Below are 20,067 nucleotides of genomic sequence, written 5' to 3' on the forward strand. Positions count from 1 at the left end.
AAAATGATACCATTCTTAGATTTACCTACTTATATACTAAATAATCATGCCTTTATCACCTCATATAATATGACTATAAGACATCTATAATTTTCTTTGATTTCCATGTGCTTTCAGAATGTGATATATATCTTGTGTCAGTATGGATGATAAGATTTTTTTCAACATTTGACATTTGATAGATTTATCATTTTGACGTTCGCTTAAGAATCCCACACTTACTTTTACCATTATCGGAACTTCCTTGATTTCAGGATAGCATGGGAGTATAACTATTAACTTTTAGGTTAGTTGAATGAAGGGAAGTCCAGATAACTAAAGCTATAGGATTAAGGGCCACCATTTCAAATCTCTAAATCTCATGTTTAGTTTTTAAACTGACTCCCAATCAAGAATAAATATCTTCACATAATTATCCACAAAGTAAGTTGGTTGTTGCATTCACCACTTGTCTAAGGCCATTTATCCCCAAAGTCTACAGAGTATTAACCATGTTTTAGGTTAAACTAAGAGTAGGCATTAGGTTAGGGTTATCTAGATGAAATGATGCTGGAAGTGATGTTTCTCACTGGAAGAATGAATCTTCCTACTGAAAATACACTTAGGTGGGAGTATGTTATGTATTCTTCTAACTTCTCATTAATTTTCATAGTCATTCCAGACATTTGGGACTAAACAACCCTAATTGCCTATGAAATTACATGGTTTCTAGTTTTACAACATCTCATACTCTGAACTTGAGGATTATTTTGGACATCATTATAGGCTATTGTCACATTAAATATAAATCATGTGCAAGCAGTAAAACCCCTCAACCAATGGAAAGAGTAGCTTGATATTATAATTGTTTTTAAAATTTCCCTGCTTGTTTCCTTAATTTACATGTATATTAATTGAATATAATAATCATTTTAGCAGCCCCAACCCAACATTTTGAAAGTATCAAGTTCATATACTATCCCACTATTGAACTCTACATAAATTGGACAACATCAGTGATTCTTCCCCTCACCATGAACAAAATCAGAAAAAATATAAATAAATCCATTAATTGAATCATAAATACATGAGTGAATCGGGAGTTCTAAAACATCAGGGGAAGAATCTTTAATGCACAAAAGACAACTTTCAATACCAAGAACCAGAGGTAGGTAACAATATTGGACCAGCTGATTTTGAAGAGATATCACAAGGAATAGAGGGGTCATCATCTTCTTGAGTATCCATCTACGAATGACTTGATATTATCTGGAGCAAAGAATCTTGCCTGCATAAAGGAGCATGAAATGATTCATTGATTCATTTTTTTAAACATATCTAATAGAGATATACTCAAGTTTTAAAATAAATATGTAGTACATGTAAGTTTTGGTCTCGTTGATCTTGAAAGTGTTTGTGTTTACTTAATACCTTTTTAGGTGAAAAACAAATACTGGATCTAAAAAATAGTGGCTTTCCCATGACTGTTATTCGAGTTATACAAGTGATATCTATAATTAGTACCTAAAACTATCAAGTAACAGAAAGAAACTTACTTGAATGAACATCCTTTCAGCATCACCAGAATTTCCATTCTGTTTTAGAATTATTCCCTGCGTAAGGAAAGTTTAAAGCCGTTAGATATATTTTAAAAGGAACTGATGTGTACAGTCAGTTCAGTTGAATAAGTGAGAGAATGAGAGGACAACCATACAGGAATCAGAAACATACATGCCCACCAAAAGAAATGTCTAAATCTAATGACACCACTCATATCTAAAGTGATGCCATATTTGAGATGGTTCGATTGTGATCAATAGTGCTAGAGACTGCAATTGACCATTCAGGGCTATAATACTGGACAGGATGGTCACTGAAACTATTTTGGGAATTTAATGGCTGTCCCCAATTGAATAGCTGAACAAAAACTACAAGTTTTTTTATGTTTCTGAAGGGGTAATTTATAATGCCCATTCACAAGGATCTTGCCACTAGCCATCTAAGTTAGATCACCAGTATGATACCAGGGCCAAAGGCCAATGTGTATGAACTGGCCTTTGGACTAGATTACAGTGTTTCACATTTGGGATTAACACTAACAATAGATGCACAGGAGGAGCTTTTTTCATCCTGGGAACACAAATATCTCTAGGTCATCAAGCTGGAACACACCTGGTTTTTTTACTATTAGCCATCACACTGCTGTATGCATCAGAGCTTAAAAAATAGCAAAATTTCCTAAATTCTCATCTTCAGGACTCGTCATTAAGCTCATCTAGGAGCAGCTGAAGGCTGGAACCAAATGAACTTCCAGCAGCTCATGTCTGAGTCCGATCTCTGAATTGAGGACAACCTCTGATGTTTCTGCATCTACCACAATACTTTGGGAAATATCATCAAGCAAAACTATTTCCACATCAAGATGATCAATGAACTCTACGATGAGATGGTTTCTCAAAGTTAAATGTTAAGTCAGGCTAAAAATGGGTCTACATGAGTGAGGATTATATGCCTCAAATGGCTTTCTACACCCACCAATGCCACTATGTATACCTGGTAATGTTATTTGGGTCCTCAAACTATGCCCATTAGGCTAGCTAATTCTTATCGCATAGAACGGGCTTACCTGAATTTGAGATTATATGGGAAACAGCTGCAATCCTCTAAATATAATTTCCATATTTCGAGCGAGCAAACAAGCTGGTTGACAAAATGCATTGTTGAAGTGAAGAATTTTTTGCTGGCTGATAGATGTTATTCAAAGAAGTACCAAAGGAGGAAACACAGATCTGGTCAACAGGCTGTTGACCAGTTGGGTTGACCAACACAGGTGGGGCAGTGACTCGTCCCCATAAATAATGGCAACCAATCTAGGTTTGAGCATGATTCTGATACGAACCTGGATCTAGGCTCGTATCGGAAGGAGGGTAGAGGACGAGGTGAGGTAGAAGTTACCAGGGTAGAGAGGAGAAACGGGAATGATCCGAGGAAGGGTCGAATGGATGGGCCAGGGATCGATCAGGAACGAGCCACCTGAAGACGCGGTGAGGTAGAGAGTTACGAGGGCCGGGATCGTTGAGGGAGAGAGGGAGGCCAGACCTAGACGTGAAGAGGGGAGACAAGAACATTACTTCATTCTTCTTCTTGGCTGCCCTCCTGAAGGGAGGGCATCCCTACTTAAAGGAAATACAATGATAGCTAAATGACTGAAATGGCCCTGTGGGCTAACATGACGAAACTACCCCCTAGGATCCTAGTATGACGGGCTGCTGACCACTTGAGTTGACCAAGACAGGAGGGATGGTGACTCATCCCTATAAATAATGGCGACCAATCCAGGTATGAGCGTGATTCATTTTCTTGAAATCACGACTTGGCAGTTAGAGGTTGAGAACGCTGGAGCAGGAGGAGAGAGACCTCGCTTGCTGATCTGGAGGGACGAGTTTGCCAGAGTGGAGGAATCACCTAAGATTGAGAAGGAGCTTCACCTGGAGAGGAGGAGCCGTCGAGATCTCTCCCAATCCCTTATTTAAAGCAACATTGTCAATCCTAGACTAAATTTGGATTACGATATCCACTTTAATTGAATTCATTCTTGATACTATTGGCGAGTATCACTGGCCCAAGATCCAAACGGGCCAAGTTAGCGAGGCCCAGATCATCTTATACGGCCTTGTTTCTCTCATTGCATCAAAATAGATTGTTTGATCTGGGTGGCACCACTGGCTACGACATCCTCTCCTTTCTTCATCTCTTTTTTCCCCTATACTGCTGATTTTCCCAATTTCTTCCTTCGCCTCATTGACTTCAATTATCCTCTCCATGAGATATCGGCAGTGACCTTGGTGCTTTCTTATTTGTTCAACTCCAACTACGATCATAAACTATTCATATTGATGGGTTGGTACTTTGGCACAAAAGAAGAGTTCTATCCTGAAAGGTCCTTGTTATCAAGGAATCAACACCTTAGGAGGCCAGAGTTTTTTGATCTCATAGCTTGAAATTCTGAAGCTGCTGGATTCATTCACCAATAAGCTATATGACTGATGCTTCTCACATACAAAGTTAAAAATTCTGAACACAGTGGCAGATTTGTACATTATTCCAACCCTTGCCCCTTTCTGGTGCTTATTGATCCCCGCGCAGTTTTATCTGCACTCCTATTGCCTACTCCAATGTCCCCATGCTCCAAAAAATAATGTGTCATTAACCTGTATTTATAGTGTCAGCACTGCATGAGGGCGCAATCTTAAGCTTAACATTGCTTACACCTGTCAGAAACTGGTGTTTCAAGCCGTTCTCAGTAGGTACCTCCAGAAAACTGCATGCTGATTAGGTAGACGACAAAAATAATTGAACTCCTTCATTACCATAAATGGTTCCTGCTAAAATATATACAGTTACAATACTGGCCACCCTTATTGAGTTGTCCTTACTGGGCCTATTAAAAGGACCCTTGAAAGGGAACTTCACAAGGGCAAGTACACAAGTATATATGATACAAGGTACAAGACAAAGGACCAAACGAAGGGACAGGATACACTCCTTGGCTGACACTGTATGTTTGCAAGAGCATTATTAGGCCTTGCACACCTATCGTAAATGTAAAAATCCACTGGGTCGATACATAGCGAACACAAGAGGCAAGAGAATCAGAGGGTAGAAGAAATCAATTGGGCATGAGAGCTGAGATGATGGAAGAGGAAAACACCACAACAGGTTACCATGAAGGGGTTCCCTACCCTTAGATATTGAGAGGTAATCCTTAGTAAAAATTACCAGTAAACCTAATGTCTGACAGTTGTGATCCCTGAACAAGCATGCGAGTGTTCTGGGCTCAGAAGAGGAAGTTAATATGAGAGAGGGGAATGGCAGGCAGTAGAACCTCCCGGTCTGGAGGCTGCTGAATTAACAGTCTGTCTCTCCAAGCCAGGTTTGTTCATTATTTCAAAATACTGATATAACATTTGCATGACAGCTAGGAGTCATTAGGAGACTCATCTGGAGACAATCAAGGAAGACAACATTGGGTTGCAGGAAGAGCTACTCAACTCATGAAAGATTTTCTAGTCCGCGCTTCAAGAAATGTCACAAAAATATCCAACAAGGATTCCAGTAAATATAGCACTTCGATACAAACATTTCTACTCCTAGGACATGTGGTTTGACGAAAGGTTCAATGAATAAAAGGCAGCATTCATAGATCTTACACAGCCCATAAATGGGACCCGGCCATCTAACAGGTCCCCACTGTTGACTAGGGGACATCTTAAGCACTTACTCTCTGGGGGAAGGCAAGATTTACAGACGTGATTTTCCCTGCCTGACCAAGAGCATATCTCTCTCTGTGGAGTGGAAGTGCAACCCCCCCCCCACCCCACCCCACCCCACCCCACCCCAACACACAATTCCGAGCTGTCACTGCTCCCTACTCATTCCCCTTCTTCCAAAACCCTGTGAATATTTATCCTTCTCTTTCATCAGCCTACTTCCCTTCTCATTGGATTTTTGAGACATTAGAAGAATCAATGTGTGTTTTGATACGTTGACCATTCTAAGGATTAGATTGAAGAAGAGATGCCCTAAAAAGGCTGCATCAAATTTTTTGGATGGCAAACATCAGACATGACCAAAACTTGGGGCATAGTGGTACAAATAACACCAAAGTAGAATAAACAGCAGTCAACAAGACTAACTGAAAGATTGCATGAACCTCAACCTCCAAATACTTTTTTCAGCTTGAAGATAGTTTCAAATGATTCTAAGAAAAATATGAATGTCAATGTCAAAAATCTGTCTTTACAAGTATTAATATCAAATCCATAATCCAGGTTAACTTTTTTGAGAAAATTATAATAGTTTGTTAATAAGATTGACCTAATAATAGTAGAGAAAAAATGGTATACCTTCGCAAGGTATCCACGGAAATCATTTGGATATGTAGAGATAAGTTGGTCATAGACAGCAACAGCATCACCGACATGACCCCAATCTGAGTAGGCCTTTCCGAGGAGAAGATCAACCTGGAAAAAGGGGTTGTTTCAAACATCATCAGAAAAAATGACAAAAGTTAACAAGCATATTTCTCTCAACACGAGAAAAGCCGAATTCTCTACAAATATGTTCAGAGGAGGAAAAATGATGTTATTGATCAATTCACAAATTCTGTGGGCTAGAGATTTCATAGATCTCTGAGATCTGAGTTGGTGTTTGACAGTTCACATAGTACAATCTAAATTGTTTTTAAATAAATCGTGATGATTTACATGGTTACAAAAAACTCGAAACATTCTTCACTCGTAAGTATCAAAGAAGGAGAAAAAGACAAAGAAAGGCTGCCATGGATACGTGCGGGGTCACACGTGGGAATGTGCTTTAAAAGCCTCACCGCGCAGGAAGAATAAGACAGAGATTTGTCAAGAACCAGTGGTTGAGCAACCGGAGGCTGGAGCAGCAAGAGCCTGTGGCCGGTGGGAAGCTGTTCGAGTCGAATACAATCATTCACCTTTCCACCGTTCTGAACTCTATTTTCTATTCTTGTTGCTGTTCGTGAATCAAGCTACATTATGATATGGAGTTTCATATTCCATTCCTAAATCGAGATCCACAATCTCCTGAGATTATTCTGGGAAGTGGTGGTATCAACTGGTATCAGAGCCTACGATCCAAGGGAAAAAGCAAGATCCAAGGGAAGGATGATGCAGTAAAGATGAAACAGTCGAAATAATGCAGAGGCCATTCAAGAAAAGGCAAGATCCAAGGGAAGGATGATGCAGTAAAGATGAAACAGTCGAAATAATGCAGAGGCATCAGGGGAGTTGATTGAAAAAGGCAAGGCGCCGATATCAGAATCACCAGATACGGCAGAAATTCTATCAGGAATTCTTCAACAATTAAAGGCTATGAATCTGAAGATTGAAGGGAACACAACAGCAAAATGACGGCCATCGAGGTCCTCATTCCAAAGATATGGCAGAGTATCTTTGAATCAAGACACAATGGTGGAGAACAAGTCAAATTTTTACAAAGGTGATTTACCATATTTCAATGGTATGCATCCCCAAACATGGCTTAATTGTGTTGAAAGATTCTTTAAGGTAAATAGAGTTCCAGATTCTTTGAAGTTAAACCTGGTGTCATTACATATGGAGGGACCAGCGCAAGGGTGGTTTATTTAAGTTGAATAGGCTTTATTTTTAATGTAATGGGCCTAGTTATATGGGCCATTGTTCTCTTTTTTTTCACTTCACTCTCTCTCTTTCTTCTTATTCTCTATATGTATCTCATCAAACAGAACATTTGGGTTAGGAGATTATTCTTTCTTTGACCTATTCTCTTCCCTCTGGTCTTCTTCATGGTATCAGAGCCACCGCTAGCCTAACTCAGTCGCTCAAGCATTCAGCAACTTAGCTCAGCCGTCCGGCAAACGTTCTCGTTCAAGCTTTCACGAGAAAGCTTTCCTGCTCAGCCTTCTCATTCAGCTTCAGCCTTCTCGCTAGCCTTCTCCTTCAGCCACTGGAGAAAGCTCTCACGAGAAGTCTCCAGACATCTCCTCGCTGGTATCAAGAGAAAGCTTTCACGAGAAGTCGTTCATCTTCTCATGTCGTTTGGCGACCACAGTGGGTGACGAACCCACAAGCTCAATCCATCATCTTGGCAACGGAACTACCTCCCGTTGTTCCATGGCATCAACGACATTACCGACAGTCATCTTGGCTGTCCTTTTCATTCCTTGGCTATTCTTCAGTGGTTTTTCGGCGTTTGTTGGCATCAACTACAGCACTGACAACCATCTTGGCTGTTCTCTTCGTTACTTGGCTGTTCTTCGTGCGGATCTCTTCCTTGATATTAGCTCAAGGAGTGTCAGCTACAGCTCCAGCTTGGATCATTCATTTTTGTCTATAGTATGGCCTCCACCGACTATACTATAAAGGTGTTGAATACGTCTTTCTCAATGCTTTATTCTCTTTGATTTACTCTCTCTCTCCTACTCTCTATTTGTACCCCTGTTATGGAACCTCTAACCTATGGAGAATTTTTCTGTTCTTCTCTCAAACCCATCCTTCTCTGGGTTTCTTCATGGTATTAGAGCCATAGCTCGTCTAGCTCAACCACCTTCAAACTTCAGCTAAGCTCACCCTGCTAGGTTGCAAGCCGCAGCTCTGTCTTGCTCGCAAGCCGCAGCTCGCAAGCCACAGCTCGCAAACCGCAGCCGAAGCTGCAGCTCGCTCACCCTGCGGGGTTGCAACCCTATCTCCGTGCTCACAAGCCACAGGTTGCAATCCGCAGCCGAAGTCGCAGCTGGCTCACCCTGCGGGGTCGCAACCTCTGTCCTTGCAAGTCACAGGTCGCAAGCCGCAGCCGAAGCCGCAGCTCGCTCACCCTGTGGCGTCGCAGCCCTATCTCCGCCTTGCTCACGTCGATTCCTCCCTGCTCGGTCGGCTTGACTTCTGTCCGATCTCGAGTTAGGTCAGGCTCTCTACAGGCTCGCGTCTGGTGGCGTTCGCTTTGGCTCACTTCGGAGGGACATTCACTTCGGACCTTCCTCGCGCCAATTCACCTTAATGAATGGCTTCCAACGACTCCACCACTTCAGCTACCACTATGCCACCGGGGCTGCCTCCTCACTCATCTGAGTTGAACTCTTGGCACTACTCCCTGCCACATATGCCATCTGAATTCCGATTTACTGGTTTGAATCTTCTTCAATGGCGGCAATATGTTCAAATAACCTTGAAAGGGAAGCTCATGAAGCATCTTGTGGAGGACCCGCCGTCTCCTACTGCCTCTCACTATGAGCACTGGCTCTATGTTGAGGGTGTAGTTCACAAGTGGCTGCTGGACAGTATCAGTCCATCTTGTGCTGCTGAATTCTTGTCCCTAAATTCTGCCAAGGAGATATGGATGCGGCTCAAGAATCCCACTCGAAGTGAAACAATTTGGCCATTATCTATGACCTTGTAACTCGCTCCACGAACTTGGTCCAGGGTCCATGCTCTATTCGGGCCTATCACCTGGAATTTTCGTCTCTTTGGGCTGAGTTGGACCACTACACGCCACCTAACCCTCATTCGGTCGACGGTGGATATGTTCTTCAGCTCTGGGTGTTCAAGTTCCTCATGGGACTGAATCCCGAGTACGAGTCTTTACGCGGCCAACTACTTCATCGAGAAAAAATTCTTACCTTGAAGGAAGCCCTGGTGGCCATTCAGATGGAATAAATGCGCCTCGGTATATTCCATTCCAAACTTGTCTTGGCGATGGCTGTTCAACAGCTAGGGAGCTCACGGTCTACATCTGTTCGGGTGGTGCCAACGTATATGTCTACTCCTAAGGTGACGCCACCAAAGATGAACCCATCAGTCCAGCAATCAGTGCCTACAGTACATGGTAACTCTTCTCTTTTCTGCAACTAATGCAAGAAACGAGGTCATGCCAAGGAGACGCGCTACAAGCTACAGCGGAAGAATGCTCATCAAAGCCACTTGGTGACTCATCTTCCTATTCCCTCTGGGCAGTCCATGACTCCTACACCGTCTCTTCCTGAGGTATCTCCACCAACTGCTGAAGCCACATCTTCAATGGGAGCCCAGGTCCAACGTGATGAAATCGAACAACTGCGCTAGCTTCTTCAATCCAAATTGATGGACTCTCCTTCCCTCGTTCATCAAGGTAAACCTTTTTCCTCTTCCAATGTGCAGTGGATTGTTGATTTCGGTGCCACCGCCCATATGATTCCTCTCTCCCAGTGTTTTCTCACCTACATTCCCTCTCCTTGGTCTCATAAAGTTAGTACTGCATCTGGTGATCTCCGTCTTCTGGCCGGTGTGGGGAGTGTCCAACTGTCCTCCAATCTTACCCATACCCATGATCTTCATGTTCCTCTTCTCACCCTCAATCTCTTATCCCTTCATCACCTTGTTCAAAACTTTGGTCAAGACATATTTTTTACCTCTCATTCTTGCTTCTATTGTGATAAAGTATCGGGGCAGACGACTACACTTGTTGAGGAACAAGGTGGCCTCTACATCCTTCACTACTCTCCATTTGTCTCTCCTTTGGTCCCTGCTCTCGGCATGGCTCTCGCCACTGCATCGCCCGATCCTTTTTGGCTTCTTCACCCTCGCTTGGGACATCCTTCGTTCTTTACTTCGAAAGTCATGTTTCCTCGTTTGTTTCATCAACATCCTGTGGACGGGTTTGTTTGTGAACCATGTCGGTTAGCTAAGCATACGTGGACAACATATCCTTCTTCCGACCATTCTTCGCGTTCATCTTCTCCTTTCTCCCTCATTCACAGTGATCTATGGGGCCCCCTTCCTGTTCCTAGTACTTCAGGCGTCCGATGGTTAGCAACATTTGTGGATGATTTTACCTGCGTTACATAGACTTATCTCCTCAAGAATAAATCTGATCTTTCCCAAACTATAATTTCATTCCATGCTCTCATCCAAGCTCAGCTCGCTACGTCTCTCAAATGCTTCTGCTCTGATAATGCCCGTGATTACGTTAACTCTACTGTTTCCACCGTCACCTCTTACGGCATTGTTCATGAAACATCCTGTCCCTACACGCCTAAACAGAATGGTCTTGCGGAACACAAGTTCCGTCATATCTTTGATACCACTCTCTCTCTTCTTCACATGAACATGCCCAAATATTTCTCGGGTGAAGCTTCTCTCATTGCAGTCCACCTCATTAACCGCCTTCCCTCTCGTGTTCTCTCCCACCTTTCCCTTATTGATGCTCACCATCAGACCTATCCCATGGCTTCCTTGAAAATTGATCTCATTCCATGTTTTTTTCGGTTCACTTGCTACATCAACAGCCATCATCCTTATCGGGACAAGCTTGATGCTAAGGCGCTCCAATGTGTCTTTGTGGGTCACTCTTCTCATCAAGAGGGCTATAAATGCTACCATCCTTCTACTCATCGCTTCATTCTCAGTAAAGATGTCACCTTTGACGAGTCCACTCCCATTTATCTTTCTGGCTCAACGTCCTCGCTTTCCTCTTCTCATTCATATGATGAGTCCCTTGCTTTTCTTGTTCTACTTACACCTCCCTCCTCTCCTCTTCTCTGGACTACTCCTCCATCTTCTCTTCCTACCTCGGCTCCTCCATCGAAATTTGATGGGACCACATACCATCGCTGCCCGCCTCCTCCCTTGACTGCCTTTGTACTGCCACCTACACCATCCACTGGTACCCCAAACTCCCCTCCATCTTCTAGTGATCTTCCCATTGCCCTCTGGAAAGCCTCTCGATCATGCACCTCCAACCCCTTATACCCTTTCGCCAATTATCTTTCCTCCCATCGCCTCTCCCCGTCTTACCGCACCCTTCTCACCCATCTTGATTCCACTGCCATTCCGAAGACTGGCTGCCGCGTTGGCTTCCTCTGGATGAGGAATTGGCTGCCTTGGATGAAGACAAGACTTGGGATCTATCACCATCACTAGTATTTAGCAAAGCTTTTGCGATTCATATTCGAAGAATGTTATAAAGCAGGGAAAAACAATATTGTAGCTGATTCCTTGTCAAGATCAATTGGGGTTGACAAAGAGACTTGTGCGTCAATTATAGTACTTCATTAGATGGGCAAGCCCAAGATCGATGAAGAAATAAGGAATGATACCAAGTTGAACAATATTAAAACTACTTTAAAAATGTAGCCTAGTTCCTACCGAAAGTACTCCATGAACCAAGGCTTATTATGTTATAAAGGCAAGATTGTCCTCACTACCAACTCCTCTATAATTCCAGTAGTCCCCTGAGGGAATTTCATGATTCCCAATTAGAAGGGCATGGTTGATATCTTTGCACCTTCAAGCACATTTCCCAACAACGTTTTTGGCAGGGAATGCGAAAAACCATAAAAAGATATGTGATTCAATGCCCGAACAAAGCATCTAACCTTTCTCCAGCTGGGTTGTCACAACCATTACCAATTCCGACTCAAATATGGGAGGATATGTCGATGGATTTCATTGAAGGATTGCCTACTTCAAATGGCTACTACACTATTCTAGTCATTGTGGACCGTTTAAGCAAAAATTTTACACAGAAACTACAGAAGATGGCATGGAAATTTGAGTATGTTACTGATGCATTCTTCACTCGTAATGATCAAAGAAGGAGAAAAAGACAAAGAAAGGCTGTCATGGCTACGTGTGTGGTCGTATGTGGGAATGTGCTTTAAAAGCTTCACCGCGCACGAAGAATAAGACAGAGATTTGTCAAGAACCAGAGGTTGAGCTACCGGAGGCTGGAGCAGCGAGAGCCTATGGCTGGTGGGAAGCTGTTCGACTCGAATACAATCGTTTACCTTTCCACCATTCTGAACTCTATTTTCTATTCTTGTTGCTGTTCGTGAATCAAGCTACATTATGATATGGATTTTCATATTACATTCCTAAATCAAGATCCACAATCTCCTGAGATTATTCTGGGAAGTGGTGATATCAGTTACTAGTATTGAATTGAAAAGGTAAAAAATTAGAGTACACATTATTGTCACCGATGGGCATATAAAAAATGTCTTGTGCATGGAAAGGCCGACACATGGCCCAGATTGAATAAAGAGTGGTATTGAAATATGGTCATCATGACTCACTTGAATTGGATCAATAATATCCAGATCTTTCTCCTTGCTCATACCACTTAAAACTGAAGAGTCACCTGATCCAGACTTCAGTATCTCGCGAGCAGACAAAAGAGCTTGCACAGCCTGCACGATATTTGCATAAATTTATGGAAATTTAAACTCGAGAGTAAGACAAACAAAGGAAATTAAAGATCTTTCATTTTTTAATAAAATGATTCCAAATACTAGGAAATGCAGGCAAGCTTCACAGGTCTTAATCTATTCTGTAAAATTAGTTGCAACCTTCAGTAAAATCAAAGGGGCAAAGACAAGAGGGAAAGAATGAGAATGAAATAAATGAAACTGCAAAGACGACTGAAATTATGAATGCTAATAAATTGAAATGCAAAATATTTTATTAAGTCTATATAGAAACAAACTATAAAATAATATTTTTCCAGTCCAAAGACATAAAAGCAAAGAAGATATGAAAAAGAGAGAACAAGAGAATCTTTTGATAAGAGCAAAAATATGACTCTCTGGAGAGGCATCGCTGTTGGGGTTTATTGATAGTTCCAAGATATCAGCACCTTTGGTCTGTAGCTGATGCAATCTTAAAGCGCATCTACGAAAGACGGCATCAGCCCAAACACGAGGCCAAAGGCCTGGCCCACGGCAGGCCAGGCCACAGCAGCTCTTAGGGCGCCCACGACACGGGATGGAGGAATTTTGGTTCACAGGTGAGTGCTACCGCACATCCCCTCTTCCTCAACTCCATCTCATTGTTCCTCTCGCAGTTGATCGTCTCTGCACGCGAGGAGCAAGGATCGTTCCATCCCGGCGTCGTCCACTCCGCCAGCTACCTCTCTCTCTCTCCCTCTCTTCCTCACTCCACACCGTTTCCCTCTTCTCTCTCTCTCTCTCGGAAGATTACTTGTGAGCATCAGTGTTGTTATCGACAATCTTCAATCAGTGAATTCGGGTTTTAACAGTAGCCTGCTCCGTAATAAGTCAATACATTCCCTTGGAGTCTCTTTCCTTAACAGAGAAGCATGAATTTTCATATATTACAGCAAATAATCATGTTAAGTATTTCCCTGTCAATAAGCTGTGCTCCCAGACAAATTGAAAATGAGAACAAATGGGGGATGCCGGATGACTTGGAGGGTATGGCAAACCATAGTTGACTCTTATCTTATTCCTTCTCTGAACTCTTTCCTCCAAACCTAAGGCAAACCATGTCCCTTAACTCAAAATTCTTGGATCCATCAAATAGGAGGAATTGGAGCAGTACAGCGACTCTTAGGCCAGGTGGTATTCTCTTTCTCTCAGTCTATATAAATCCCTCTTGTTACCAACCTTCTGTCAGAACTGGTAATTCAGATTGTAGATTTACTGATTGAAGTTGGAGAATTTCACATCATTGGATTTTAGGGGTTACCCCTCATAATTTCACACCGTTGATTGGAGTAGAGACCAAGCTTCCAATATATCCAAGAACGTAGAGTTCTGCACAAGGGATAAAGAGAGAAGTACAATTGTGGGAACGAGAATGAGGACGAACCAGAAAGTTGAAAAAGATGTTTGAACTAGGCTTACTGGAATCAGTAATCTCCTGCTCTCCAGCTAATTTCTTTGAAAACTAATTGCAAGAAAGCGTCGATGCCCTTCAAGTCCTCCTGTCCCTTTATTTAAAGATCATCTTTATTTGGTTGACCATGCACCCGTCACGTTGATAGAGGATGTTCAGTCCTCTTATATTTTCATGGCAGACTCAGTATCGGATACATAACTTCCTTGAGAATACCTAAGGAGGAAGCATGTTAGACATTCACATCATAACTCAAATAGTGTGTGAGAAAAAGAGGGGCCAAAGGCCGGAGTATCTGCTTATAAAGAAGGGGAAATGATGAGAGAATACATGGTCTTTTGGAGTCAGCTAATGCCGTGACCAGGCAAGAGATCCATTTGGGAGACTAGACTGATCTGATGAGTTTTTGCTGTCTCTTCTATAAATCTTCTGTCCCTCTTTTTCAGCTGCTATTATCTCCACACCTTGAATTCTTCTATCCTAGGAGACTACTATTTATGGAAATTCTTGGAATTCAGTTCAATCAATTAGAATGATTGATAATGTACACTTCACATAAAGTGCCTCTCAATATTGGATTTTCATCAGTTATCATGATGTCCTCGTTTTCTGCCAAGTCTTCCTTTGTAGCTTCTGATAAAGTTCCCCTAAAGACGTACCAGTCGAAGAAGAGAAGAGCTGAAGTGGCCCCACATGCGGAAGGATCCACACATGCGAACATTTGAAAATACACGGGCGGGAGCTGTTCAAGATTCTATAAATAAGCGGAAGGTGGGAAGGAAGAGGGCATCGAGTAGATCTGATGTGTTCTTGACTCTCCATGGAGATCCTCCCAGAGCTGAAGCGGACGCCAGATCCAGACAACCGACGACCCGACTATCCCTACCGCGACTTCTTCTTGTACCTGACTTGCCAAACCTCTATCTCAATTCACAAGCTTGAATCTTAGAGCGTGATTGCTTCTATTCACTCTGAGTTCAAACCTCGTGTTTGAGGACTTCAATCGAGTATCCTGATTTGTATTGCAATCAATTCCGGTGTTCTAACATCTTCCTGCACAAGAGAAATATTTAGCTCTCGTTGGCTATTCCGCCCCGTACACAATGATCATTGCAATGGTTACACAATCCATTCTCCTTTCTAAAATGAACTTCTTCATCAGTCAAGAGAATCATCCTTTTCCTCGGTAGCCTTGTCCAATTTTCAGTGGGTGTCGGAGCTGATAAATACAGACGCTCGTCTGCAACAGGCTCAACATTGACTTTGTTCTGTAAATTTGATAAAATAAGGTGAGGATGAGTGTGTATTGTGCTGAAATATCTTTCTCGAGTTCCTTGCAATGGAAAACTTGTTGATTTGCCTTCAAAAATATTTCATATGCTGAGAAATATTAACCTCTCAATATCAATGCAATCATATACTGAGAAATCACCTTCATCGCCTCCCAATGCTCTCCTTTCCAGATAATTTTGAAGAATCCAGGCTACTTGGAAGTAAACCACATCATGTGCTGCTCTGGAAAGAGATTGTCTTCTGTAATATACCCAACATTGAAGTTCTAAGTTCTCTCAAGTGTTGCTGACAAGAGACAAGATTTGAGAAGATGTGCTCAAGTCTCTGAAAAATATTTTCCCATTCATCATTGAAGAATATTTTTAGATGGAAGAGTAATGTGATCCTTAACCTCATTTTCAGTCCACACATAACTTGAACCTAGAGAAGGTCGTGCAGTCCGGTCCGATTTTTCCGGCCGGTGTGCAAATTTTTTGATCGCACAAAAGGGCATGCTCAAACCGCACATCGCAAAAAATCGGACAAATGAAGGAAGAAGAGGGACATGCTCTGGACTCCATCTCCTTCACAATTCCCACAGCTTCTTCCACTCTCCCAGCCTTGGCCAGTACTCCTCCTCGATCATGATCCCATACGTGACCTCGTCTGGCTCGCACTCCTCTTCGATCATCCCTTGCCTTTGGCAGATTGGGCTCCTTCCCCGACCCTTCGATCAGTATGCTAAACGTCTTCGAGTCGGGGGCGAACCGATGTGACATTTCATGGAACAGCTGCTGTGCTCTTCTCACATTCTTGGACTTGCACAGCGCATGAGTAGGCCATTGACTGCCTCCAGGTTTGGCGCCACTCCGTGCTTGTCCATCAGGTTGAAGGTGTAGATCGCCTCGTCTATTTTCTTCGCTCTCGCGTAGTTCCTCCTGATCACCGCGTGATCATCGCCGCAGCTCGCAGACCCTTAATCTCTTTATCAAAAACAGAGAAAAAAACCGGCCCAAAACAGCACAATCCCACTGCACAGGACCTTGGCCGATGTGCGGTGCGATTTAATATAACGCTGTCCGATATGCGGTCCGGAAATTCGAACCGAACCACACGTCGGCCTAAAATCGCACCGGTCGCACCAAACGACCATCCCTACTTGAATCGTATTGTTGCATCTTACCATAACAGGAGTCTGATTTTGCGAGACGCAATTCCATGAAAATAAATTTGATGCAGAAAAATATTCTGTTTTCCTCAAAACTTTTGGGTAATATTATAGTGGAATTTTCAATTGAAAACAACAAAGAGCCTGTGGTTAATGTGGATATTTCAGCATCATAAGGTGAAAAGAATATACAAAAGGTGACATACCACCAATCAATGTTTCTATTCTCTCTGGTCAAATATAATGTGTCAATTAATGACTAGTTGTACCCAGGCTTCCAAATCATTCTAAGCACTTTCTAGAGGCAGAGAAACAGCTTGCTCAAGCCAAATTAAGATGTACGCCAACAGACTGTTATAAGTCCCTGAATCAAAGTGCAGATTCTCCGCCATACAACAATAAATGGAAGAATCTTCCAACATTGCGAGTCTATCACTTGTGTCACTTGTGCAGGTTCTATCACTGTGTTGAGGGTAGTTGTGGCGCATCAGTCAGAATTTTCATCTCCACCCCACCAGTCTGCATGAGAGGTTCCAACTGGTCACAATACATCTGAAAGGGAATGAGCTAGATATGTTATGTTATCAGAATGATCACTTCTGGTTTTTCTGACTGAGACGATTTTTGGCGATGAATTTCCTTGCGATTTCGGTATTTAACTGCGTAGTCAAATTATAAAACCTGCATACCATGGAAGATCTCAAAGCAGAATTTGAGAAGGTTTACATCAATGCATTTTTATCTCACAAAATTTGCTTAAAAAGATTTTCGCTTGGCCCTGCTTCCTGATGTTTGAGTGGAAACCTAGCACTACAGGGCCTGGACGTTGGACGAGCTCCACGGTCAACCGAAGTCAACGCCGCCACGACAGAGACTCCGCCACAGTCAACCGAGAGTCATGCCGCTGCAACCGTCACGCACATCTCCACGCACGCACGCTCCCTCACGAGTCATGACAAGTCGCCAACGGCAGATCAACAACTGCCCCTTAGCGTAACACGAAGCACGTCGCTCGTCTTAATTTCTCGTCGCTAAGTTGTGTTTCTTTCTCTTTCCTCCAAGGCCTATATATAGGCCAGTGTTTCAAGAAACAGTTAGGCAGTCATTATTCAAGAATTGAGTTTATTGTTAACTCTTCTTGGAAGACTGCCCAAGCTTCCCTACCCTTCTCCAGCCCTTGCACCGCCGCCGCCGCTGCCGCATCACCAGCCTTCCACCCTCGTTCCCTCTTCCTTCTCTTCTCCCTCTCTCTCTCTTCCTTCTCTTCTCCCTCTCTCTCTCTCTCTCTCTCTCTCTCTCTCTCTCTCTCTCTCTCTCTCTCTCTCTCTCTCTCTCTCTCTCTCTCTCTCTCTCTCTCTCTCTCTCTCTCTCTCTCTCTCTCTCTCTCTCTCTCTCTCTCTCTCTCTCTCTCTCTCTCTCTCTCTCTCTCTCTCTCTCCATTGCCCTCCCAGGCTGCCTGCCTAGGGTTGCCCCTAGGCCACCCTCAGGCCGCCCAGGCTGCCCGCCAAGGGCTGCCCCAAGGCCGCCCAGGCTCTCCGCCTAGGGCCGCCCAGGCTGCCCGCTTGGGGCCGCCCAGGCCACCCCGATCAGGGCTGCCAAGGCCTCCCCGACCAGGGCTGCCAAGGTCGCCCCCAGGCCGCCTGCCTAAGGTCGCCAAAGTGCCGCCCCGGCTGCCCACCAAGGGGCCGCCCAGGCCGCCCCTGCCAGGGCCGCCCAAGGCCGCCCCCCAGCTGCCCGTTTGGGGGCCGCCCAAGGGCCACCCAGGCCGTCCCCAACCAGGGCTGCCCAGGCCATCCCAGGCCGCCTGCCCAAGGCCACTTAAGGGCCACCCCAGGCTGCTCGCCCTAGGTCGCCCAAAGGCCGCCAAGCCGCCAGACCAGACCTCTTGCCCCGCTTCGCTCGTGCCTGCACTCGTCCGTCTCACTCTCCACCAGGGCCGTACAACGCCCGGAACGCCCAGATCCCATCGACTAGTGGGCCGCTCCACGCCCGGAACCGCCCAGCCTTGCCTCGGTCAGGATTTCCCGCATCCTCTTCACGCACTACGGTGTCGAGGTACGCCTGAACTCTTTGGTGTCGAAGTGTTCTCCGTCCAGTATTCCACGAGAAATCTCCATCGCCGTAAGATTTGTTTTGATTTGGATTTTCCTAAATCCTCTTCGAGTGTTTCTGTCGTGACGTGAATTCAGGTATTGATTTTGGTGCTTCGGCATCGTCGCGGTGGGTGAAGACAGTGCTCCCGCCCTCGACGAGGATCGGAGCTGCACCACCGGTATTTCATCAGCTTTAAACTCCGAATTCATCCGTGTGGATTTCTGTGGTCCGTTTTATCCTTCCTATTCAAACCCATCTAGCACCCTTCACCCATCGTTGTCATATCCATCCCCTCAATGGCCCTTTTCATTAGTTGTCCTACATCACTTCTACCAAGGGGTCCACATTGAGATACCCATAACTTCATAACGTCAGCCATAATTTTCATTAAACTATACTTTTTAAAGCTATCAAAAGTTGACTGACTCAATAGTAGACTAATCTGTCTGACAAGCCACTAATGCCACAGCCAGCATGGGCTGTGCACAGATGACACAGGGTGATGCTAAAGGCAAAAGGCGAGGGCAAAGATGGTACAACATATAGAATTTGCGATGGAGAAAATGCACAATGAATAAAGATGATGGCACAGACAGCAAGTACATCATGAGGGTCACAGATAAACTGTATGAAAGCAACATAATATGGGGAGAAAGAGCTTTTCAAACATAACAAGATGACAGTAAAATCCAAACATTTTGGAAGCTGTGCGGCAGCAGTAACATAAGGAACACAACCAGCTCTGTAAGTAAAGACGAGGGCAGCAAAAAACAATACTAGTGGGCTGCTCTGATAAAATGAATAAAAGACTCATTAATTTTGAGATATGAATGGGAGAGATGCCCAACATTTTTATATATGAATCGGAATCGTAATATTTTTTGAAATCAGGCCACAAGATATGACATTAAGGAGTATCTTTCATACATATATGAAAATACCCTGCATCATACCTCAGCGGGCTTGTTTGCAGCAAGAAATGCATTTGTTAGACCACGAAGAATTTCAAAATTGACAGTCTCTGAGACCTAACATAGAAGAGAAATGGTCAGATCACATCATTTTGATTTGAATTTAGGTAACCAAAAATAAAAAAAGACATATCTCTCCCACCAATTGATTTTCATATTAGCTCTTAAATATGTTTATATCACATAATATGTCACCACCAGTAGACCAACTGACTCAAAATGCTTACTTTCATCTTATCTTCATTAAAAAAAAAGAGTCATGACAGTACTAACAGAAGAAGCTTTTCTATAGGCTGCAACACTTCCTTCGAAATCTTGCAGTGCATACTTGACTTCGCCAAGTAATCGAAAGGCATCTGGGTCATTTTTCTTTTGCTGTGTACATGTGAAAATGTGAACATCAGGT

At 43.5% G+C, this 20,067-nt stretch overlaps 1 protein-coding gene across 4 annotated transcripts in view; it reads right to left on the reverse strand.

Annotated features, from left to right (window-relative positions):
- Nucleotides 1–1,026: 1,026 nt before the first annotated feature.
- LOC144704071 (Tetratricopeptide repeat (TPR)-like superfamily protein) overlaps nt 1,027–20,067 on the reverse strand; it is a 78,602-nt gene continuing 59,561 nt past the window's right edge. For 2 of the 4 annotated variants that reach the window (XM_078576300.1, XM_078576299.1), the window contains exons 11-16: nt 19,935–20,036; nt 19,644–19,718; nt 12,596–12,709; nt 5,886–6,002; nt 1,536–1,592; nt 1,027–1,267 (exon numbers count right to left, since the gene is read on the reverse strand). In XM_078576300.1, the coding sequence (XP_078432426.1) occupies nt 1,208–1,267; nt 1,536–1,592; nt 5,886–6,002; nt 12,596–12,709; nt 19,644–19,718; nt 19,935–20,036 (525 nt within the window). In that variant the 3' untranslated portion in view covers nt 1,027–1,207. The remainder of the gene's footprint in view (nt 1,268–1,535; nt 1,593–5,885; nt 6,003–12,595; nt 12,710–19,643; nt 19,719–19,934; nt 20,037–20,067) is intronic. The other 2 variants (XM_078576301.1, XM_078576302.1) reach the window with 2 other exon arrangements.

Source organism: Wolffia australiana, chromosome 6 (genome assembly GCF_029677425.1).
Source record: "Wolffia australiana isolate 7733 chromosome 6, ASM2967742v1".
NCBI classification, from domain to species: Eukaryota; Viridiplantae; Streptophyta; class Magnoliopsida; order Alismatales; family Araceae; genus Wolffia; species Wolffia australiana.